This window comes from Maniola jurtina, chromosome 7, assembly GCF_905333055.1.
Source record: "Maniola jurtina chromosome 7, ilManJurt1.1, whole genome shotgun sequence".
Lineage (NCBI taxonomy): Eukaryota > Metazoa > Arthropoda > Insecta > Lepidoptera > Nymphalidae > Maniola > Maniola jurtina.
This window is the reverse complement of record NC_060035.1, coordinates 2,178,678-2,203,710: the sequence shown is the minus strand read 5'-3', so window position 1 is coordinate 2,203,710 and position 25,033 is coordinate 2,178,678. Positions and strand designations below refer to the sequence as shown.

At 35.1% G+C, this 25,033-nt stretch overlaps 2 protein-coding genes and 1 long non-coding RNA gene across 3 annotated transcripts; 2 read left to right on the top strand and 1 right to left on the bottom strand.

The window, feature by feature from the left end:
* Positions 1-19: 19 nt before the first annotated feature.
* Positions 20-916, bottom strand: LOC123866968. Its single transcript, XM_045908777.1, has 2 exons — positions 843-916; positions 20-767 (listed from the first exon to the last, which is right to left on the bottom strand). Exons 1-2 carry the CDS (start codon positions 882-884, stop codon positions 90-92), a joined length of 720 nt encoding a protein of 239 aa, XP_045764733.1. The 5' UTR covers positions 885-916; the 3' UTR covers positions 20-89.
* A 697-nt stretch (positions 917-1,613) lies between these two features.
* LOC123866954 (phosphatidate cytidylyltransferase, photoreceptor-specific) lies at positions 1,614-15,270 on the top strand. Its single transcript, XM_045908762.1, has 10 exons — positions 1,614-1,834; positions 1,921-2,045; positions 2,664-2,760; positions 2,880-3,056; positions 6,815-7,007; positions 11,126-11,292; positions 12,329-12,481; positions 13,112-13,240; positions 14,306-14,440; positions 15,036-15,270. The coding sequence occupies exons 1-10, from the start codon at positions 1,757-1,759 to the stop codon at positions 15,126-15,128; spliced, it is 1,347 nt and encodes a 448-aa protein (XP_045764718.1). The 5' UTR covers positions 1,614-1,756; the 3' UTR covers positions 15,129-15,270.
* A 4,184-nt stretch (positions 15,271-19,454) lies between these two features.
* On the top strand, positions 19,455-21,402 carry LOC123866979. Its single transcript, XR_006796291.1, has 2 exons — positions 19,455-19,576; positions 19,631-21,402. It is a non-coding gene; the product is annotated as an uncharacterized LOC123866979 (long non-coding RNA).
* The last annotated feature ends 3,631 nt before the right edge of the window (positions 21,403-25,033 follow it).

Below are 25,033 nucleotides of genomic sequence, written 5' to 3'. Positions count from 1 at the left end.
ATTAAAAAAGTTCAACAAATATTAGATAAAATAGAAAATCTTTATTAAATGCATTTTAAGTAAATTATAGCTAGGATTTGCTTACTCTGTTAAGAGCAAGTGATAGTACTGTGTTCCATTACGTCAGTCACTTGTGTTGGCTCGGTTTCAGTTTGGTTCTTTATAGAATTTAACCAGTCATCGGTAGGCTGTATTTTTCTCACTTCCGGATCAGAACTGTCAAGGTTTTCTTCATCAGTCATACTTTCTAATTTATTTTCTACAGTCTCAATATCCTTGCATTCATCAACCTCATTATCAATATTAGTTCTAGGTGCACTTACGTTTATATTAGTATCAAATTCCCGAAACTTTCTAGACACTTCGTCCGATTGAACGTTGACAATACATACGCAATCATCAGTTTCAGTTATTTGCTTTAGAGCAGCCTCTTCAATAGCTTCTATATCTTCTTTTTCAGTAATATCTTCAATGGTCTTATACGAATACATATGATCATCGTTTGGACTGATATAATCTTCTAATATAAAAGTGGTGTTATCAAAACTAAGTCTCTCGAAATCGATTACACCATAGTTACTTACGATATCTAACAACGTGGACTCGTTGCTGTAGCTTATATTAATGTTCTGAACACAATTTCTTTCCAATTCTTTGTTGTCTTGGCATTGTTTGCGTAAAGCATCGAGTTGTCTTAATGTTTTCAATTCCCTCGCCTTCAAACTCGCGTAAATACGCGCAAACGATTTTCTTACCGATGTTTTTAACTGGGAAGTAAAACACTTTAATAAGAATAATTAATTTAAGTAGTAATAACATATAGAAACGAATAAAAAGCTTACATTTTCAATATTTTGCTCCAAATCATCTGGATCACCCGCCATATTTGTTTATTATTTAATTTTTTTGCCATGACAGCAGTAATTGTCACTTGTCAAATCTGTGCGTGACTGAAACTGAGAGTCCGAGGCTTTTGAGCATAATTTATTTTACAATATGACAATACCAACTTTCATTTAAGCTATAGTCACGGCGGGTAACTTTGGAGTTACATGGAATATTAAAAAATGAGGCCCTGAGGGTAGTGAAAAGAAATCTTATTAGTTTAGTAGTTTAAAGATCCCTTTATGTTTAAAGCATATAAGCAGTTATTAAAGGTAAAAAAATGTTTACGACAGACTTATATTTCTGTGATATTATAAAACCGGGAAAAAATTAATATAGTTAGTGAATAAGCATAATATTAACCATTTCTCAATTATATTATTATTTTCAAACATTACATCTTATGATTTGGCCACTGTAGCTGCTACGAAACAGTTAGCGAGATTTCCGTAAAAATATTTAGTTTTTGCGGAAATTACACTGGCTCAAAGATAATGTATTATTAATAGCTATGTAGTATTTTAGATTAGAAAAATGACTTTGAAGATGTTGAAATAATATATAGGTAAGTACCTACTTTTTTAACACATCCTGTAAACTCTTGTTCATCTACCCGTTACTCTATCAATGTTACCCGCTTCTACCGTACTCAATAGTAAATCCAACTTTTTTCTATCTGGCAATATGTTCAGCTCAGCTCTGCCGTCCATGAGCTCTGCCAAGAGAAAAAAAAAACAATTATTGATTTTTCGTTTGACAGATCGCTTCAAAAGGAAAACATCGAATTCAGTTTTTTCTTCATTTTGAAATTAAAAATTTAATTATTGCCGTGTTTACCTGATAAAAAGTGTAGGTTCCAGTGTCTGTGAATATGAGTGAAATACGACACCGGCGTGGTGACGGTGATGGGCATGACAAAGCTGAGAACACCGCAGGCGAATCCGATCATGTAAAAAAAATTATAACTATTTCAAAGACTCAATAAAAACCAGTTTCTTTAATTTATGTATTGTTAATGGTTTGGTGGTTTAATAGGTGGATTCTGAAGAAGAAAAGGTTTTAGAAGAAAAATACGTAGACGAGCTAGCTAAGTCGCTACCTCAGGGTACCGATAAGACGCCTGAGATTTTGGATTCAGCGCTTTCTGGACTGTCTTCCCGGTAATTATACATGCATAATATTCAATTTAATACAGTTAGTTTAAGGCAGCTTATTACCCAAAATTTATTAATTAGTAGGTACATGACTAGAATAATTTAAATTAATTAATTAATATTACAAGCCTACATGAAATTAAAAATAGGTAAAAAGAAGTAATAAATTCAATTCAATTTCATCTCCTGAACCATTGTGAGTAAATCGGTTAAAATAGGAAAGAATAGATGTGATCATTTGTTGCATAGTCTTCTACTTGCCTGCAAAATACCTATTAAAAGCAGTCCATATATAAAGCAGCGAAAGTACATATTTTACTAGCGACCCGCCCCAGCTTTGCACAGATAGCTTATTACAATTTTCATAGGGATCACTATTTTTTTTTAATATTTATAGCCTGTCACTCAGAAATAATGTAACTTTCTGCTGGTGAAATATAAAAAATCAGTTCAGTAGTTCCAGAGATTACCCCCTACAAACAAACTTGCAAACTTTACCTCTTTATAATATTAGTATTGGAAGTATTAGATTTTAGCTAAGTAGTTTGCAGGCTGTAATATCTTTGTTCGGGATATTTCGCCTTATTTCAATATCATAGAATTTACTTGATTTTATTCAAATAGATGGAGAAATTGGGTGATCAGAGGCATCTTCACCTGGCTGATGATTGGGGGTTTCTGCTTGCTCATCTATGGTGGACCTTTAGCTTTAATGATAACAGTAAGTCCAATTTCTTGTACGATGGTACTGAACCCTTGTGCGAATCCTACACACACTTGACCAGTTTTTGAATATAGAATGTATAGAAACTATTATGAATGTATTTATTACTCTGACAGGTACTCTGTGTGCAAGTGAAATGCTTTGAAGAGATCATCAACATTGGCTATGCAGTGTATCGGGTCCATGGGCTGCCATGGTTCCGGTCCCTGTCATGGTACTTCTTACTGACATCTAACTACTTCTTCTATGGAGAGAACCTGATTGATTACTTTGGGGTGGTGATTAATAGAACTGTAAGTATTATCTTTTTATAAGTAAAATCTATATAATTTTTTTTTTAATATTTTAAATAGAGTTCAACGGATTGGCAAGCTGAAGTGGCAATGGGCAGGTCATGTATGTAGCAGAACTGATGGCTGATGGGGCAGACGTGTTCTGAAGTGGAGACTGCGTACCGGTAAGCATAGTGTGGGATGACCTCCAGCCCGCTGGACCATTGATGACCCAACAAAGAATGTGGGGAGCGGATGGATGAGGAAGGCAGAGGACCGTGGTTGGTGTTGCACTCTTGGAAATGCCTTTGTCCAGCAGTGGACGCATACAAGCTGGTGGAATGTAATGGAGAAATCCTCATAGACACCCACTGGGTAGTGCTGGACTTTTACCGGCTGAAACCCTTGCTGTCTTCTTGTTGTCAAACTACACTGTACACCCCTTTTAGCCCACAACAGGACAACATTATTTTCTTCTTTTGACATAGTAACATCAGTATCAGATAGATAACTTATTTCAACCAGCCTTAGTATAGATAGCTATTATATTAACTATCCACATTGTATGCTTATCAATTTCATAGTTATTCTCTATTTATGAAATTAATCATAATCAATAATGCTTTATCATAAAAAACTGTTGGCATTTTGAAAAGAAAATTTTATCTAAAATGTTCAGCTACAGTATTAGGGTTGTCAATTTTCAGTCATCGAAAGAAATCGGCAGTCAGATTGTTTCAAACTTATTTCCCAGAGAGAAAAGTAACAAAAAAAAAATGTGCTAATAATTTTGCGTGGTTTGTAATATTATCAACTTTTATGGTTTCATTTTAGAATCAGTCGTCCGTTCCCATTTTTTACTATTTCTGTGAAAAATATTCTTGACAACCCTACTGCTATATCCCATCGATCTATATTGAGTTTGATTGATTAAACCTATCCAATATAATCTGTCCTAACAGCCATATTGAACGTTCGGTCTTGAAAATATCCGTGGCGTAAGAGCATGCATAACTCGAATTTATGTAAACCACTCATAGTACGCCTCTACTATCGAAATTAGGTAAATGATTCGAGTTCGGCCATACTATTACGATAGATCGACATTCGGCAAATCTATTGGCTACACTATTCGGGATGCGCCGAATGTTTTGCTTGGCGAATTTTTAAATAAGTTTGTCTTGTCAAATCAGCCAACCAACACATATGTGATACTCAGTAACAGCGAGTAGTCCTCCCTGTGTGTTTTAGATATATACATGGTGTAACCAGAACGATAGCGAAACCGGAGACAGGTCGATGATTACTGCTAAGACATCATAAAAAAACTACGAAAAAATTCAAAGACTCCTGTATTCTTAAAAAAACTCACAATATATTGCAAATGAAACATCTGACAGACGCTAGAAGTCATCGAAAATGCTGTAAATAGTTCACTCGAAGTCAATGCCGCGTCGTAAGTGAGGGCATTGATCCGAGTTTTGCACGCTATACAACGCTATACAAACTAATCGTTTGCCAAATCCCGATAGTAGAGCCGTACCATTACAAACATCATAATTAACAAAATGTATATTTACGAAAATATAAGGTTATATAAACACGTTATCGTGTTACTTACAAGTAGGTGGATACATTAAGGTATCGGATATAGCGAGAATCCCTCTAATTGGTTTAACCTCGATTCTTACACGGATCCAAATCTGACTAGACTAAATTTTATAAATACCTGACATTTTTGCCCTTCAGTCAGGTCACAGGTTTCATAGGTACTTATAATACTATAAAGAATAAAGATTTGTTTGTCTGTATTCGATAAACTCTGAAACTACTGAACCAATTTTAATAACCCTTTCACCATCACAAAGCTATTTTATCCAAAACTAACATAGGCTATAATATAATATTATATGTATTTATACAAAGTATAACAAATCTCATCTGAGTGAAGCCAGGCGGATCAGCTAGTTTTATATAAAACTATCTTTTTCCGACGGCTATGTCCGCGTGATCTAATTATTATTTATAGCATATAGCACTCAAGGATAATGTGGCTATCCATCAGTGACAAAATTTTCGGAATAGGATCATTATTTCTGGAGATTACTCCCTACATCCAAACTTACAAACCTTACCTGTTTATATGCCTGTGATGCATGATTACCATTTTAAGTATCGTATTAAAATTTGTGAAACTTAAGGTATCCTTCCAAGGTACGGAACCCTCGGTCCTACTCGCACTTGGCTGGTTTTTATCATTTACATAATCTTTGATTTTATTCATCAGCTAGTATCCTATATTATGCTATTTTTAGGAGTATACTTTTAATAGATTGTTAAACTTGTATAAAGAGAAGTCTTAAATTGACTGTGGAATTTTATAAGAATAAAATATTAAATACAAGCATCCCCACAAATTACTTTATAACTTTCCTGAGGCGGAGTGTAGGATTTGTATTTGAATCACGTAATATTTTAATTAAAATGCCCAAAAAATGTCAACCTCATTCCCCAAGCACCACTGTGGCTAAACCTATTTAATCCATCCATTTACAGTTGCCCATGGGAAATCATTATAGTAACTTAGTACATTATATGTATTTATTAATACCCTATACATCTCTATTAACTTTGTGGCTTAAGAGGGCTCTCTCCTTCACTCGTTTCATACAATCGTAGTTCCAATTTCATTTGAATATTAAGCAACCAAAGTCCATTAAATTTTGCAGACATATTCTAGAAACTAATATCTATGTCTGTGGTTTTCCAGATTTCTGTTAAAATATTCGGTTTCAAAGTTACGCGGTCTTAAAAAATTTCATACAAATCTTTGAGCCCCTGTAATTTTTAAAACTACATATTTTTAGAAAAATCTAAAACACCACAGGCACAGATATTAGTTTCTAGAATATGTCTGCAAAATTTCATGGACTTTGCTTTGCTTTTATTAAATTGCGTTGCTTAATATTCAAATGAAATTGGAACTACGATTGTATGAAACGAGTGACGGAGAGAGCCCTGTTAATCCAATTTAATACAAATGTATACTTAGTGGAATATTTACGAAATTTTTGGTTACGGTCGGCTATTCATATGATATTCGTGCTTTTGTAACTTATTTGCGTATTTACTTAATAGCTCGTAATTTCTGTATTGCGGTGAAATTGCAACAAAACGCTGGGAATCTCTAATTAAAAATAATGTAGAAATGTTCAGTTATTGACTGAAACGAGTTGTGATGTCTACTGTACATAAACTTAAAAACTACTTATTAACAACTAAAGTAGTATTTCATTTAATTAAGTTAAAGTAGCTTTAGTTCTAAGGTGACAAAAATAGTTCTTAGTTCTTACTATCGCTACCTACATCTAAAAAAAATTTGATTTGATTCACCATGAGGAATTTCATTTACGAAGTTGTCTAATCCATACTATATTTCTTGCTTCTGAATCGGATTATCCTTAGCCTTCCCTTCTTTCTTCTTTTAGAACAGATATACGTACACATGTGCAGTAAAAGAAAAAAAATTGCAAAACAAAAAAGGTTTAAAGTCTATTAATTATGGAACTGAAAACTGAATTTCAGGCTTTCCTTATAGGTTCAAACGCAGTGAGCGTCATGGTAGGTATGAAGTGTACTTTGTGGACTTTATAGCCAACCATAAATGATTAAGATCATCACTTGGTTAAGCCCAATAAGCCGACCTCTCCTCAAGGATATCAAGTACTCCGACAAAACCATACATACATAAAGATACTAAACATGTATCCTTTTTTTAGGATTACCTCAAGTTCCTGGTCACCTACCACCGTTTCATCTCGTTCAGCCTCTACTGCTGTGGATTCGTGTGGTTCGTGCTTTCTCTGGTGAAGCGTTACTACATGCGCCAGTTCAGCCTCTTCGCCTGGACCCATGTGGCTTTACTGATCGTCGTCACCCAGAGCTATCTTATTATACAGAACATCTTTGAAGGTTAGTCTGTTATATACAAAAATTGGTTGTCTGTAAAGTCGGTTTACTGACGATAGTTGAACGTGACAACAAAAGCCGATTGTGCTTCTTTGTCGCTCGTTCCGCGCTCTCGCTTGCACTTCAAGCCTTACATGGAACGCCTCAGAGCGAGGTAACGCCGCATGAGTCATGTTTTTTCGTGCGTGCAGCCGGCTCTATCGAATTATAAGACGTCACGTCAAAAACTGTACCAGTGACTATATTTTTTCTTCAAACCGTTAACTACTGCAGTTTTGTTTTTTCGCTAAAACGACAGAAAACTGGTTGATATAGTTAGGTATATCTGAAATAGCGGAGGCTTAGTAACATGGTCCAGTTGGCAACCTTCGGGTACGAAACCCTAAGAAAATTTTCTGGCAACCCTGACAAAAAAATCACTCAGACCTATGATCTATAAATACCAATAGATAAGGCTGTCTGACACATTATCGCCGCGTGGACACTGTCACGGACGGGAAGCCGGTCAACCGTCTGCGTCCCTAACTAGGTCAGATAGGTGTAGGAAACACGGAGGAGGGGACGCGTTAACTCATACGAAGATAAATGCGCCTCTATTTATATCTCCAAGAGTCATGTAAATTGCAGCTATTTCAAAGAGGTGTGAAAATCCGGCCCAAATGTCAGCCGATAACGAAGAATACTTCGTTTGCTTCATGCAACTTTGTTATTTAGATTAGGCTTTTAAAAATATAACTTTCTAAGCAAATTAGGTACTCTTAATTCTCTCACATCACTTTAGCGTTAGAACACATAAAAACTGTTACATTGCAAATTAATTGCTTTAACTTTTTCAATTAGTCTAAAATTATCAATTTCATCGCGATCAAGGTCGTGGATTAAACTATTGTCAATCTACTAAAATACATCATTTCTACTCTGTTGCAATGTTCTCACGCTGATTATACTGGTCAGTAACCCCCGATAGCGACTTATAAAATTATGACACTGATAAAATAATATTATGATAATGCTTTGGATTGACATTTAATTGATAATTTAGTTCAAGGATATTATAATATCAGGAAGACAACAATGTTTTCAAGTGATGCTATCACTAGAGCTAAGACTTTAGTTATTCCGCTTTCATCTTAGGTTGAAATCTATAGAGCGCACTTTGACTTTGCTTAGACTCAAGTTTCAGTTAAAACAAGGCAGATTTATGCCAGCGGTATAGCGCTGTCCCGTTTTAACAGTGTCTTAAGTCTGAGCAAAGTCAAAGTGCGCTCTATAAATCTCAGCCTTAGACTACCTACATCATTACGTTAACGTTAATTGAAATCACAGTCAAGGGCTAACTTGTATCAGAATTGAAAAAAAAGACTTCAATGGATGAATGTTACATCCAAAAAAGTGGGGGTCTCCGAATTATTTTTTTTGCTATTGTATCGAGTGGGATACCAAATGAAAGAGGAAAACATTTTGAGTTCATAAATAAACATAGTACAATTTTGAAATACACCGAGCGACAGAAAAACAATTTTACTCTATCTAATCGATACCTATCGGCAGTTCGCGGGTAGTAGTCGAGTTAAAATCTTTAAAGTACGAATGTATGATCTTGCCTATCTGTAGTTTTATAGTATCTTTGGATTCATGATATTATTTCATACGTTGCGTACTTCGTAAACAATGGGTTATTATTAGGCGCCATATGATTTTATCCTCCTGTTCGCATTTCGACCGACACCGTATTGTTGCTTCGTAGCGCTTACCTAGAGTTAGTTTAACGTCACATTTCTATGCGTTATTGTATCTCAAAACGGAGCGTATTAAAAAGAGACTGGTGTTGATGAAACATATTAAAAAAAAAGGTTTCGGCGAATTGAGAACCTCCTCCTTTTTTGGAAGTCGGTTAAATATCATAATAATATTTATTATGAATACCTTTTTGTTAGACGATGCAAAGTTTCTGAATCAATCAATTTATGCGTTTGATTATAATGATTTCTACCATTATTTATTTCAGGGATTTTTTTTCAATCGCCAATTATGAATAGTATTAAGGGGTTAATATTGAAAGCATATCGTTTGCGAAGGGTACATTACTGAAAAACGTATCGCTTGCGAAGCATGCGAAGGGGATAGTACTGAAAAATACATCGCTTGCGAAGCGTGTTTAATATGCGATCACCATTTATCGATTTTATACTTGTACCCTTTGTACCCTTGTTCACTCGACAGAATAAAGCGCCCCATTCATGCCAGCATTTCAAAAGCCGTCACGAAGTCTATGCCAGTATTTCAATGGCTTTCATCGGATCTTCATAACCTATTTATTTATATTACGGGCTAGCTGTTTCCTTCGAACAGATGTGTTTTGTAGTATTTGAAACTACAGTTTGTTCTAAATATCTACATGGATAAATTTATTGCCAGAGAATGCTTGCTTTATTAGTTGCGAACTGAAATGAAGAAATTACTTACCTAAAATTTTAAATTAGGTAGATACAAAATCGACATACAAGCCGTGATAGCTTAGTGGTTAAAACCTCCGCGGTCCGTTTCAAATAATGACTAAAATACTTTTGACATGACAGTTGACAAAGTTAAAATGGCGCGTGAGAACTCATTTTGTTCGCATTATATGTATCTTATAATGAAGCACAAAGGTTGTACGTTAATATTATGTCAGAATCTTTTAAGTTGTACCTATACCTAGTTGGTTCAAATCAAATAATGTAAAGTTTCCACATTTTTTTTTTACCCAATACCCATACTTTTTTTTTGTACCTGTAATGCGAAAGTGTTTGTTTGTTAGTTTTCCTTTGAATCACGCTACAACGGAGGAACGAACCGGATTGATTTTTTCCATGTATATACCTAGTTAGTTAAAGACCTGGAGAATGACATAGGCTACTTTTTATCCCGGAAAATCAAAGAGTTCTTACGGGATTTCTAAAAACCTTAATCCACTAAGTGATATAAATAGTGGATTTTTATACAGTGTAGTGTATACAGTATATTTTTAGACTATAAACCTTTTTGATAGCGTTTGTAGTGTCGCAAGTTGTCAAGGCCAAAGTAACTAGTAGTTTAAAAACTAGTTTCGCTGTAATTATTTATGAAATGACAACCATCAATTTTATGTTATTCATACAAAATGTTGGATAATTAACATACAATGTACTTTGAAGTGGAGCAAACGCAATTTGAATGTTTAAATATACACCGGACCCTGTTACTAAATTAATTCAATCACGGTTTTCAAATGATTCCGTGTATTGCTTTAGTTTTGCTTTAACCAATTTTAATATCAACCTTCAAATTAAGAGTGAATAGGCATATTCTAGGCAAGCGCGCTCCATCTTAGGGATTTAAATAAAAATATTTTCTTTCTTTCTTAGACATCATCACTTGCCATCAGGTCTGATTGCGGCCAAGCGCTAGTCCATAAATTAAAAAAATGCTGGAATTATTAAATACTAGATAATGTTCGTGACTTCATCTGCGTGGAATTAGATTTTTTTTAAATCCCGTGGGAACTCTTTGATTTTCCGAGATAAAAAGTAGCCTATATCCGTCCCCGGGATGTAAGGTAACTCTGTGTCTTTGATCAAAATCGGTTCAATTGTCTGACCGTGAAAAGCTAGCAAACAGACAGACACACATCTGCATTTATAATATTAAAAGTATGGATTCCATTTATATGCAGCCAGCATATAAATAATATACTAACAAAAACTTAAGACGCGGTTCAAACAAATCTTAAACCCGTTTAGCCCATACGTGTTATTTTAAACCGTATTTGAATTTTTGTCGATGTTTATTATTACTCGGCTTTTTATCATCCTGAATTAATTAAACAAACATAATTTACTCCATCATAACAATTTAAAATGCACATTTGTAAACTGCAGATAAAGAAAAAACGGGCGCCTATCAGAATGACCTTTTGTCTCCTTTGAACCGTCAGGCAGACAGAAAACAAAGTGATCCTATTATGATTCCTTTTTTCTTCTAGAGATATGGGTTTCTAAAAACAAAAACAACTGTTATTTCATAGTTTTAAGTTTTCTCTTCTCTCAGCAGTCCCCACTTTACTGCTAATTTTTTTTACTAAAACTTGAACACATTTCCAGGTCTCATCTGGTTCATAGTGCCCGTGTCGATGATCATCTGCAATGACGTCATGGCCTACGTGTTCGGTTTCTTCTTCGGAAAAACGCCGTTGATCAAGCTTAGCCCGAAGAAAACCTGGGAAGGATTTATTGGCGGCGGCGTATCTACGGTTGTGTTTGGGCTTGTGGTATGTGCATTATTTGTGTCGTAAAGTGAATAAAAATATACACACATACACACAAACTGCGCCTTTATAATATTAGTGTGATAGTACATACTGTGCAGGCCGGAAATAAAGCAATTGCCGAGTAATGTTGGAAAGATGAGGTAAAGCCGAAGACTTCCCAAGTGATTTTAAAAGGATGAGGTACCAGCCGAGTCCTTTTAGACTATACGAGGTCATTAATTGCTATTTCGGCCGAGACCTGTATAATACTTTTCTCCCATTTGCAAGGAAGCAATAAATAAATGAATTCGAGGAACAACTTACATTGCAGTTTAGACAGTTAGAAAGTAACCCTTTTGAAACGTTTAAAACGCACACAACTTTTGAAACCATGAACATTTTTGCCAAGGAAAATGTTTATAATTCTTTTTTTGATGAATTAAACAGGTACTTATCAAACAACTTAAAAAATTATATTTATGAAAACGTCCATTTAAGTAATTATGATTCGCGTGGTGCTCTAATTCAACCGCGCATGCACATGCAATCTAGTTTAGTTTTTAAGCTTTTGAAAAGAGGTTTATATCGCATTCAGAATTTAAAATAATAAATCGTGTACCTAAAACACCTAATTTATCATAGTGTGCATTTAAAGAACTGGCTTACCAGTAAGAAACTGACCAGCAATTTCTATTATTGCCCTGTTGAAAATTGCTGGCGGATTGACGTTTTGCTTTTTTTTTAGGATTCTGTACCTCAAAAGGAAAAACGGAACCCTTATAGGATCACTTCGTTGTCTGTCTGTCTGTCCATCTGTCTGTCTGTCCATCTGTCCGTCTGTCCGTCGTGTCTGTCAAGAAACCTATAGGTTACTTCCCCTAAAACAGATTTTTATTTATTTTTATGCACGATAGTTTTTGGTATATCGTGCAAAATGTCGGAAAAAATAGCCGAGTACGGAACCCTCGGTGCGCGAGTCTGACTCGCACTTGGCCGGTTTTTTAATAATGAAGCGTTTTCCAGGAGAAAGTAAATAAACCGTTTTTTTTTTTTTCAGATCTCCTACATGATGTCCCAGTATCCATACTTGGTGTGCCCGATAGAGTATTCGGAGTCCCTCGGGCGAATGACCATGGACTGTGAGCCGTCTCTCTTATTCCGTCTGCAAGATTACACGCCTCCTCAATTCTTGCAACCCCTCATGAAAATGGTAAGGCAACTTTGGTAACGAAATTCATCTATTTGGTAGTGACACCTGTTGTATCCTCTCTTAAACTCCTTCCATAGATAGTAATTTTTCACTATAACTTAACAGAGATAGCATATTAAACCAGGCTAAACAATATTGCAACAACCCCTTTGTGGATCTATGAGGGTTTTCAGTGTGCTTAGGATGAATTATAGAAGCAGGCGTTATTTTGCGGAAGACCATGATATACAAGGAACCAAAAGCTTAATTTACTATAATCCGCCAAACCAATGAAATCTGTATGGTACGCAGCACCACACAAATTCCAACACCACTCGACGCGCGTTTCGCCCCGACACCGGAGCATCCTCAGGAGATGTAGACCTTACAGTGTCTAATTGCAAAGACAATTATTTAAGCTTTTGGTTCCTTGCTTAGAATGAGATTTTACATCTCACCAACGTTGATAGAATTTGAGGGTCGAAACACAATAACATCAGAGTAAAATAGACCTAAAGCTCCTTGATATAAAGTTAAAAAAAATCACTACCTATAACAGACAGACAGGCAGTATGAAGTAATCCTGTAGTGTTCCTTTTCTTTTTGAGGTACGGAACCCTAAATATGAACAAACTTGTACTTTGTTCACAGTTTGGTCGTGAGAAGTTCAATATGTACCCTTTCATGATCCACTCGCTTGCTCTCAGCATCTTCAGTTCCGTCATCGGACCATTCGGAGGTTTCTTTGCTTCAGGATTCAAACGAGCGTTTAAGATCAAGGTAAGTTCTGTTTTTTATATGTATACTAGATGTTGCCTGCGTGGATTTAGGTTTGCCTGTAGAAACTCTAATCTTATCTCCGCCCTTGGGTTGTAAGCTATATCTGTACTAAACGTCAAAATTGGTTTAACAGACGGGCCGTGAAACGTTAGCAGACAGACAGATACACTTTCGAATTTATGATATTAGTTTGGTTTGAACAACCAAACGGATTTAAGTGATCACCACTACCCATCAACATTTACAGGTCAACATCAACGAATAATTATTATCAATCAATCAATCAAATCAATGTATCAATGGGTAATGGTACAGGCAAAAATGTTCTGCAAAAGTAACTCCCAGAGTAAAATGAATAACAATTCTTGAACATTCTACCTATTATATTTTTTGTTGGAATCGTAATTGACATTGAAAATTCATTACAATCCGTGTTTTTTATGCTCTAAACTTTTTCACTCTAAATATACACTGATAGAGACGTAAAAACAACATTAAAAACTCTTCAACTTGCTACTAACACCAGGTGGAGGAAATTTTTGAACAATTGCCAATTGAAACAAAGAATTTTTTAGTTTACAATTAAAATACAGTGCAACAAAATTTTGGCGATTGCAAATTCAAATTAGAATTCCTCCATAGTTTTCACTCAGTAAACTGCTATATATTTGGCGTTAGAAACAACTTTTTATGAATTGTGGTCCATGGCGATTGAAAAAATTGGTGCGTGTACCTAACTGGGAAACAAAATATACATGCGAAAGAAGTGAAACTTCTTATAAAATGTATTTGCGTCCATTTGACAGTGTACAACGTAATAGTAATTTTTGAAACGATGTCGGTCATTTGAATCTTGAAATACACGTAATTTTCGTAATCAGCACCCCAAAAATCTAGGGAACAACCAGAATCGAGGCAGGGCTCTTCGGTACTTGCTCTTGACGTGTTCACTGGGCGCCTTCTTGACTCCCTATAATGTTGTCCCTTCTTCCTTTTTTGGGGCAGACAGTTTAAGGGAGAAGGGGGTTCCATGATGGTAATTTTATGATGGCTATGTGTCTCCAGGACTTTGGAGACGTGATCCCCGGCCACGGCGGCATCATGGACCGCTTCGACTGCCAGTTCCTCATGGCCACGTTCGTCAACGTGTACATCACCAGCTTCATCCGCACCGCGACGCCGCAGAAACTGCTGCAACAGGTCTGCACTTTGTAGAATAGAATAGAATAGAATATTTATTTAGATTTTTATTCAAATAAACTTTTACAAGTGCTTTTGAATCGGCAAATAATTTACCACTGGTTCGGAATACCGTTCCTACCGAGAAGAACCAGCAAGAAACTCGGCGTTTGCTCTCTTTTGTGTTATGTTCTGTCCTAGTGCTCAGAATAAAAGATGCGCTTTTCGTTCGTTATGTAGTCGCAATATGCGACGACTACATAACGAACTACAATCTTCCTTTACTTTCAAGTAAGGATCATTCATTCTCCATTGTAATGGGCTGGACAGCGAGCGTTCAGGAAGCTTCGAGATGTCTGCGAACGCAAAGATATTACATACTAGATAGTATATTTGATACTAGCTTATGCTCGTGTTTCGTCCGCATGTACGTTACAAATTTGATCCCTATTTGACCCTTTAAAGATTGAATTTTCAAAAATACTTTCTTACCGGATGCCTACATCATAATAATTATCTGGATGCTAAATTTCAGCCCGATCCGTCATTAGTTCGAGCTGTGCGTTGATAGACCAGTCAGTTACCTTTTCCTTTTATATTTTTGTTATCTTTACAGGTGTACAATCTGAAGCCGGAACAACAGTTGCAGCTATTCTACGCTCTGAAAGAATCGCTTGAAAACAGAAACATACTAAACATGGTACCATAGAGAAATCCATACACAAATACAGGTATACACGTGTGTTTTGTTTAGTAATAAATTGACGTTAATCGAAATTGTAAGTGTTGTTTCACACTTGACAAAATACCGTCGCGGTTCAATGGATGAAAAAATAGCAAACGTGAGGATAGAACAATACATAAATAGCAAAAAAGTTTCAGTCTATTTGAAATTTTTACTATCTTTTTTTTTATTATTATACCATAAGTTTTATGTAATATTGTTAAATTACTCTAGTTCGAATTAACATCTATCGGTTACTAGCTTATGCCCGCGGCTTCGTCCGTATGGACTACACAAATTTCAAACCCCTGTTCCTTGTGTTCTGTTAAAAATTCAATCTATCACAAATTTTGTAATTGCAACATTGAAAACCCCTTAGCGGATGTCTAGGTTATAATAGCTATCTGCATGCCAAAATTCAGCCCGATCAGTCCAGTAGTTTGAGCTGTCCGTTGATAGATCAGTCAGTTAGTATTTCCTTTTATACATACAGATATAGGTAATTTCATTGAATTTCTGATACGCAAACTACAATATTTTACCAGCATTTTGTGCATTACAAGAACGGAAACGGAATAATAGATACAGAAATTCCGATTTGTTAAGGGATATTTTGCCGTTCAAATAGTTACATTTTCTGTGTTCTAATTTTAATATTATCTATGGAAAAGGTAGTTTTGGCATTTATATTATGATGTTTTATTCCATTTCAACTGATCGCTTTGATTTTATTAATGAATGTTAATTTGCATTAAACTAAACCCACCGATAGTGTAAAATCGCCACAGTTTTTCTGTTGAGTGTGTAACGACACTAAGAGTTTTTTAAGAACAGTTTTTATTAATTATTTTATTCTAGTCTTATTTTATTGTGACTCATATCTTTACTCTACTATCAAAAACTAACTTTTCGTAAGACTTAATTTCAGAAAAAAAATATGTTAAAAGAAAACATCTATCGTAGAGAAAAAAGTGACGCAATCCATAATTTAGAAATTTTGACTTATAGTACAAAAAGCAAAATATCGTCACTTTTTTCTATATCGACGGTCCCTACGTACATAAAGACATGTCGAAAATGGCATTTTTTTTTTATTGCACAATTGGCTTTAGATTTTCCTTATGCACATACCTGTTTATATATTTTTTTTTAATATTACGTATTTAACGTCATTTACAAATCGTATATGAGAACAAGTATTATATTTACAACGAATAAGTGTCGTAGATGCGGATATCTATACGTATCGTTTTGTACGGTGTTTTAAAATGCGCGCCACTCGGTGCGGACGCGGCCTTGTCTGACATAACGTCATTCACGGCGGGAGTTCCCCAACAAGACGGGTCCCCATTACTAGCTCAATGAAATACAAAACCGATATAAATCAATATTTTTATTGCTTTTCTAACCTAGACCACTAGAATATCAGTGTAAAAGCGGTCATATCAGACATATCCGCTTATACTATATATATAGTCATGAAAATATAATTATTTCACAAATAATTATAATGTTACATGCTTGTTTAAAATATGATTTCCTAAATAATTATTACAAAGAAAACAAAGATTTTATTGTTATCGAAGTATATTCAAAATTCAAAATTCAAAATGTTTTTATTCAATTAGACTTTTACAAGTTCTTTCGAATCGTCAAAAGCATCTACCACTGAAGCATCTACATATGAAGTCATGTCCTACATGTTTGTACATTTTATTAACTGTTTTCTTCTTTCCTGCGTATAAAAAGGTATCATAGACATGTCTGACATGCTTTTATTTTAATATCAGCGTAGAAACAGTCATCTATCAGTTTTTCCAAGAAAATATAAAAAAAGAAAATATGTAGAAATACCATTATAAAGTTCCTAAAGCTAATAAAACATTATAGAAAAATAATAATTATAATTGTACATAGAATTATTTCTAGAGCGGTTTGAACATAAATAACGCTCTCCTGTAAACCTCTGTTTTTGACATGTCTTTATGTACGTAGGGACCGTCGATATACCTACTGTTAAAATGATATATTTTGAATTACATCATGTCATTTAGAAAATGTGTGTTAGCAAAACTATAAAGATTTAAAATAAAAAATACCTATTTAATAATATTTATAAAATATGCCAATAAATTTTTAAACTCGAATTTTTCAATTATAACAATACCTATGTTTAAATATATTTTTGTTCATATATTTATATATGTATAATAAACCTCGCCGTTATCTAAAGAATATATTTTAGGACCAAAGTTACTGGCATGATTAACATGTATTTTAGATTATTTTATTGCTTGAAATATTATTTATAGCCTTTTTATATAAAGCTCATCAATTATAGGGCGATACCACTTCTGAACTCATTGATTTTAAATGTAGTATAAGTGCTGGGATGCTTCCACACTGGTTCGAATCCAAGAAAATCCAGTCCAATCCAATTTTAGACAGAGACCAAGATACGTATTTTAAAAAGTGAAGCAATTTCGTACGCTTGTGAGTGAGTGGCACTGACAACTTGGATACTAGCGCGGTAAAAAAAGCACTGTTACCTAAAATTTATGCAGATATGGAAACTATACTTAGAAGCCATGTTTAAATCTTTTTATGACTTGATTTTTAATAAAGTTCAAGTCATTTTCCATAATGACAATGCGAACAATATTTTTTTTAGTTGGTAGTTGACTTTATGGTAACTAGTTACCATCAAAAAACTATTCACAAAAATCCTACGGAAAAAAAATGACAAGTGAAAATTGTGAAAAAAATCATATCTCCTAAACTACTAAAAATCACTGAACATACATAATTATGTGCGTTTTGGATACCTATTAATATAAAGATAAGGCATCAAAATATATTTACCTTAAATAATATCGTGGTTTGGATCAGGCTAGTGTAGAAGCAGCCTAATGCCTCTTGCCCTTATAGGAAAAGCGTAGTGATGCGCCATGTTCCTATCGATAAATAATCCTTATCGAAAATTCTGGAGCTAAGATTGTCGGAAATTATCACGTCAAGGGATTATAGATTCGTAAATTTTATTTGTTAAATTGTAATTGGATCAAACAGGGACGCTTTGCATTTGTTTCTATATTTTAGACTGAAAAAAAAAATGACTGTTAATAATCGTGTGCTAAATATTATTCATACATCTTTTTTCATTCATTTCGTTCATTACGAATTAATACTATTTTTCTATGTATTTATTACTTATAAATCAAACTTTTAAAAACACGGATTCCTCCATTTTGTATATAACATTTATGTAAACTCATATATTATGATAATAACAGTATATAGATAGTGTATAATTCACTTGCAAGTTAGTTTAATATATAAATAATTATTATTTACGGGTTCCATTTTGAGTATTTGATAACCAATACCACTCGTTTATTTTTTAATTTAAATAAAACTTAAATTTAAGTACTACGGAATTACCCCCAAAAAATATTAGAAATAGATATTATTTTTCTAAAATTCCTTTAATACGTATTTTTATTACTATCCTAATAGATAAGTAAACTCGTTTCTGCATTATCTTATCTTACTTTTATCTTCCCTTGAGTTTAATTAGACGAAAGTGTATTGAAAAGGGAGGATCGACCCCTATACGCTTGTTTTCGTTAAATCGTAGGCTTGGGGCAGGCGCGGCCGTGAAAATATCCAGCGTATGATGTAATGCCCGCTCTTCACTCTCGCCGCGACAGCCCACGAACGCCGCGAAATATTTGTGTGGATGCTCGCGACAAATTGACTGTCAGACATCCACACTAAGGCCCACATCCATAGAGAGCACTTTGACTTTGCTCAGACTTAAGACAATATTAAAACGATACAACGTTATATTACTAGCCTACACCTGTCTCGTTTTAACTGAAATTGAAGTCTGAGAATTCAAAGTACGCGCTATAAGATCTCAGCCTAATATAAAAATTTGAAGTGCAAGTGAAGGCGGGCATTAACTAACACTCTTGTTCACTTACGCGTCATAATACGCGAAGCGTGCTTTCATGTTGTTTTAATTATGTAAAAACGTCATTATATAGAATTCGTTAAGTTTTTGTGATTTATTTATGTGATTTTATTTTACGTTACGAGGTTGAATTAGTTTTGTGCTTGGTATTCGGGTTAAGTTAGCTTATAGTTTAGTTCCAATTCAGTATGCGTGCACTTAGAATTTTTTTGTTTGTTGTGTAATAAATGCAAACTATTTTTGCTATAATTTATTTACGCGTTCTTCTTAGACTGCGTCATCACATTCCATCAGACGTGATTGTGGCCACGCGCAAGTCTTTAAATATCGATAGTAATTAAAGCAACAAAATGACCAACCAAATGCGTTCAGGTACCTAAAGATAAAGTAAAAGTATTCTAAACGCCAAATAACCAGTTCATTTGATATATTATTCACTGTTATCTTTAACCTTTGAGTTTATTTGCCATAGGACAAAAGCGTTATATTGCGAAGTTTATGTATGCTAAAGATTTATTTGATGTTAATATTAAATTGTGTCGATACCGATATATTACGTTCGGGTACAATGTACATCACTAGTAATATGTATTTGTTTTAAAGGAACTATCCTTCAGCCTTTTGGTTTAATTTTATTTCAACCATTTTTTTTTTGTTTTTTTTTTTTTTGGCAATCAGATAATCCCGCGTGCCTCGCAAGCTTGGGTCTCAGGTCCCAGCTCGAAAACTTTGTATATTTTTTTTGGGTTATCGTAAAATAGATACATTTTGCTAGTGATTAAAAAAAAAATTAATTGTCGTGTTAGTATTAAAATATTGATGTTCGTATATGTAGGGTAGTTTTAAAAGTTAATTGTGCTAATTCTATGACGTATTCAATATAAATCTAATAACCGGAAAACTTTAATTTTGTCACACAATAGCAAATATATTTAATTTTTAATTGTACATTTTTGTTGTTTTAGAGTTTATTGAAAAGAAAACATGTAATTTTCTTGGTTTATTGTTAAAAAAATTGATATCAACGGATGCGAAATCGTTCATTCGTACTTTTTCGTGAGAGTAACAGATATCATCAGTATAATAGATGTAATAGGTTATAAAAATTAGCTTGTAATAAATTAAGCCGATCGCACATTTGGTCGCGCCTTTGAATATTTGTTATAAAAGCATCTAGCGTGAACCGCCAAATGTAGCATGCGTATGTCAAAACGGCCTTAGAACGCGCAGAAAAAACAATAGTCTGGAATCATCTTAATTTATTTTGACCACCTCGCTATCCTACTTTGACTGCTGAGAGAGAGCGAGAGGTCGGACCCCAGTGGTGTCCGTTCTAATTGTTAGTCGAATATGATAACGGAACGTAAGAATTTGCCTCAAGTAGATATTATAGAATCGCCTGATCCACCTTTATTATAAATTCATGGGTGAGTGCGGCCAAGTGTGTGATCGCTGATCAACTTACGTGTGACATGCGATTGGTGTCATCCTTTCCATGAGTAAAGGCGCCACTACACATTGATCCAATACGTTCGGCAAGTGCTGGTCTAGTTTTTCACCTATAGCCAGATCATTCGGTAAGCCGGCCGCATGCGGGCATTTGCCGAATGTATTGGCTTAATGTGTACTGGGTCCTTTACATTCAGAATAAATAATGTTAGTGTTAATATAAAATTCTATCAATTACTCTTGTCGTCACAAAGTGTATAAAGTTTAAAGATCTGATTTCAATATGCTAGTGAACTTTTTCGATTCAAATCTCAAAAGTCACTTCAGAAGGAAATTGTTATTAAAGATGTACACTAGTTGACTGGCCTCGGCTTTGCTCAGGTGAAAGTACTACAAATCGTGAGCGGACAGGCCGTTGTTCCGGTAGTAGTAATAGGTAATTAAATCAGTTTGCTGGAATGAATTCGGAGGTGTGGTAACTGTTGTTATAGAGAAGACCTACTTGGAAAATCTCAAGTTTCTAAGTCTAGCAAAAACTTGTCATCAAATAAAAAAATGTCTAGTCCCATATATTGATGAGGCTAGGTACATTAAATTTTTGCTTCTCCTGTTGTTACTGGCAGCATTAGTTCGCCAGGCCCACGGTTAATTTTTCCATTTGAAATAGGGAGAAAGAGTCAGGGCTGAACTCTTTGTTATTTGAATCGAAAAATGTTTGAAAATCTATCTGTATCTTAGTGTTTAGATACGTGTCTAATGATTTTATTTATTAATGAAATTGTGACTTATTGTATTGAAATAAATATAATAAATAAATGATTCCTGAGTCTTCTGTATTTTTTTTATTTATCAAACCTTTACATGTCCTCGGAGGTACAACATGCCTGAGAGTACTCCATCCTCCCAGAGGCGTGTGAAGTCTGCTAATCCGCACTGGGCCAGCGTGGCAGACTATGTCTAAACTCTTCTAAGAGGAAACTCGTGCTCAGTAGTGGACCGGCAATGGTTTGATCGTGATTGAAGTCTCTTTTATCGATAACTTGGAAATACATCCTATTTTAACAGGCGTATCTATAGAGCATACTTTGACTTTGCTCAGGCTAAAATTCAGTTAAAACGAGAAATTTATAGAGAGAGAGCCAGTGCGTGCTAGGCCTTCGTCAAGTTAAGTAATTTTAAAGCTGTAAGTTTCTATGTGTAATGTCCCCAACACGGAAAAACTATCACGACTATGAAGTTTGGATCGTGGTGACTGGAGATTTCATAGTCGCTGATCGTTTCTCCCTGTGTTAGGGGCATTACGAAAGTTTCAGCTTTTACAAAATAACGAAGGTCTGGCAAGCGCTGACTTAATCCATTAGGTATGTGTCTCTTTTTAACAATGTCTATGTCCGAGCAAAGTCAAAGTACGCTCTATGCATATGCCCGATAGTGTCAGCTCTACCACCAGGCGTGTCTGATGGCACCACCGACCACATCCGACAGAACAAAGAATATTTCACCCACCTTAACGCTATTTCCTTGTTAAGTTAATTGAAAACGGAGGTCAGAGTGCAAAACAATAGATTAATTAACCAAGGTTGTAAACACGTTTCTTAGGAAAATGATGCTTTGGAATCATCTTCCCAAGAAAATCTCTGCAATCAGCTAAGAAAGGATTTTTGAAAATTCAGGTCGGGGTAAAATAGATAAGCTAGTGTTAAAATAAAGTCAAAATTTTTCCGGCCGGTCTAGTTTTTGCACGCGATGCGGACGCGCGAAACCTACCGTCATTCTTTCCCACGCGCCTTACGTAAGAAACATTCGTAAACCTTTGCGTACGATTCGACAAAGATGCGTAGTTTATCTGTACAAAAATGGTCTCAATAGATTGCTATATGTAAATTCGGATCCAACTCTGGCCTGCTGAGTAAAGTACCTACCTAAAAAACTAGCAAAGTTTAGTTAAAAAATCATATTTTGATCCTCCCTTTTGGTTTTGCCACTGTCGGTAGAAAATCGATAGGTACCACTGGACGACACGTACCTATAGGTTGGCAGTTTCTAAATAAACAATTCTTCTAGTTATTCTAAATTTTTTAAAAGTTATTAAGAGTCTACTCTTTTTACAAACTAGCGCTGGAATTTTGCAAAGATGTTATTTTATAATTCACACCGCATCGGTTCGAATAGTTAATCTGAATAAAAAAGGAAAGTAGGTGTTTAATTCCTTTTATAGACGATTTTATTAGGCCTAAAGAAATCAGACTTGAATGCAGCGGCCTGTGATGAATAATAAGCAGTGATAAGATCTTTAAAGAAACCTTTGAGATATAGCCTGGCATCATCATGATGAACCCATCACCGGGTAACTACTGAGCACGGGCCTAGACGCTCTTAGAATGAGAATACCGGTTTGGAAGAAATTGGAAGACTTAACACACCTTTGAGAACATTTATTTTTTATTTGTACCGGAAAGTTGTAACAATAAAGAGAAAAGTAAATAAAAAGTGGCCAGCGAAGCACTTCTCTATAAGAGATCTCTACCAGTGACCCTTGCCAGTGCGAGAATATTATTGATGACTCTCAGCCTTCTCATTTTCTCTTAATAAAGTTAGAGGTCGGGATCGAACCCCCGATTTCCCGAATAGGAAAGGGACATTTTAACCACTAGATACACTAGGTAGCTATTATTATATAGATAGCTTCCTATTTATTCAGATAACGCAGAGAACCTATGAGCAAGTCAGTAGATCCCTAGATATCGTCGAAATTCCATCTACACGCACGACACGCTTTGCGTCATCATTCCTTATACGCATTGGTATTGGCTAGGTTTTGTAATACCCTTCCGAGATCTGTATTTCCTAATAATGATCCGGGTTTCTTTAAAACAAGAGTGAATAGGCATTTTCTAAAAAAACCCCGTCTCATCTTGCGACATCATTATTTTCCACTAGAGGATTCCCGCGGTTTCGCCCGCGTGGATTTCGTTTTTTTAAAATCCCGTGGGAACTCTTTGATTTTAGATTTAGGATACATCCCGGGGATAAAAAATAGCGTATCGCCGGGATGTATCCCAAGTCTGTGCCAAGTTTCAGTAAATTTGAAAACGTAGCAGACAGACAGACACACTTTCGCATTTATAATATTAGTATGGATCAGGCGTGATAGGTGTGATCCTGATAAAGCGTGTGTCTCAAGTGTTTAAAAAATAACAACTTAAAAAAACTTTGTTCTTTTTACACACGGTTACTACAGGCGCTGGCAAAATAAAAAGTTTGTCTAGGTTATTTTCTTCTTGAGAATCTGTGGTTCTGTCTGTGTGTGTGTTCAGTCTAGAGAGGCTAGACGCTTTTACGTCAGTAACCAATGTTTCCAGCCTTACCCTAACTGACAAACTAAGTAGGTAGGTATTACCCGTTGAAAGTTCCATCCTCCATCTCAAAAGATCACTTCGGAGTGTCGATAGCTCGTCACTTTTGACTATATATGATTATAAAAGAAAAAAAATTAATAGGTTCAGTCTTCAACATTCAAAAATATTTACTTGACCAACTTGCAGCTCTTATGAAATATCAAGATTCAAGACCATATCTTGTACTAAGGAATGCAGATTTTATTAAGAAAAACTCAGTCAGATTTATCAGTAACATGGCCAAAAACTGCAAAATGAAAACCTTCAAATTTTTTAAAGGTTGTTTAAAGTAGGTAACATGTTTGCAGTTTACATGAAACGTTATCTCCTAATTTCAAGGAATTAAGATAGCCGTCTTTGTCACAGATTTCCCTTCTGAGAGTTGCAACTACGGATGTCACATTATCGCGATGCTTACGAAGGCTCTAACACTTTTGTTTGCTCGTGTTTGCTGTCCGCAAACATAACCTATTTAGCTTTGTATGTGTACTGTGCAATCGTGAAAACCCCCTCATTTTCTTGCAATTACTTAGAAAATAGGTGCGTCGTAATCTATTTAGTGCATTCGCACACACATTCGTAGGTACATTACATCCCAGTAAAAAAGAGTTTCCATGGAATTTTCAGAAACCTAATTCCACGCGGATGAAATGAATCTACAACTCCTGAGGATGCTCCGGTGTCGGAGCAAAACGTGCGTCGAGTGTGTTCTGGTGGACTTGTATGGTATTGGACTTGCGGCTTGCTTGGTGGCTGGCTTTTCCTGCATGCTTAGCAGTGGGAGAGCACTGAGTAGGTTGTGCATGTCGCATGCTGCATGTTGTACATATAGATTTGCCTTTTTAGCGTGTTATGGCAAATTAAGCTTTTAATTCTGTGTACCTATATCATAGACTTCCGCAAAGTATACCTAATGCCTGTATGTCTTTTAAAATTATTGCTTTAGGTTTGTTTTCCTTTTGTAAAAAACGTGTCTCATCACAACATTAGGCACAATTCTGTTACAACTGTGTGAACGCATAATTTATATTCATTTGTTTCGAAATTTCACACACTTGTTATGCGTA

Bases quoted from the DNA above. Each gene is read 5' to 3' on its own strand.
- LOC123866968 (XM_045908777.1), bottom strand. From the start codon at position 884: ATGGCGGGTGATCCAGATGATTTGGAGCAAAATATTGAAAAT. The intron at 768-842 runs GTAAGCTTTTTA...TTTACTTCCCAG, and splicing joins TGGAGCAAAATATTGAAAAT to TTAAAAACATCGGTAAGAAA.
- LOC123866954 (XM_045908762.1), top strand. From the start codon at position 1,757: ATGAGTGAAATACGACACCGGCGTGGTGACGGTGATGGGCATGACAAA. The intron at 12,482-13,111 runs GTAAGGCAACTT...CTTTGTTCACAG, and splicing joins TGCAACCCCTCATGAAAATG to TTTGGTCGTGAGAAGTTCAA. The intron at 14,441-15,035 runs GTCTGCACTTTG...TTATCTTTACAG, and splicing joins CGCAGAAACTGCTGCAACAG to GTGTACAATCTGAAGCCGGA.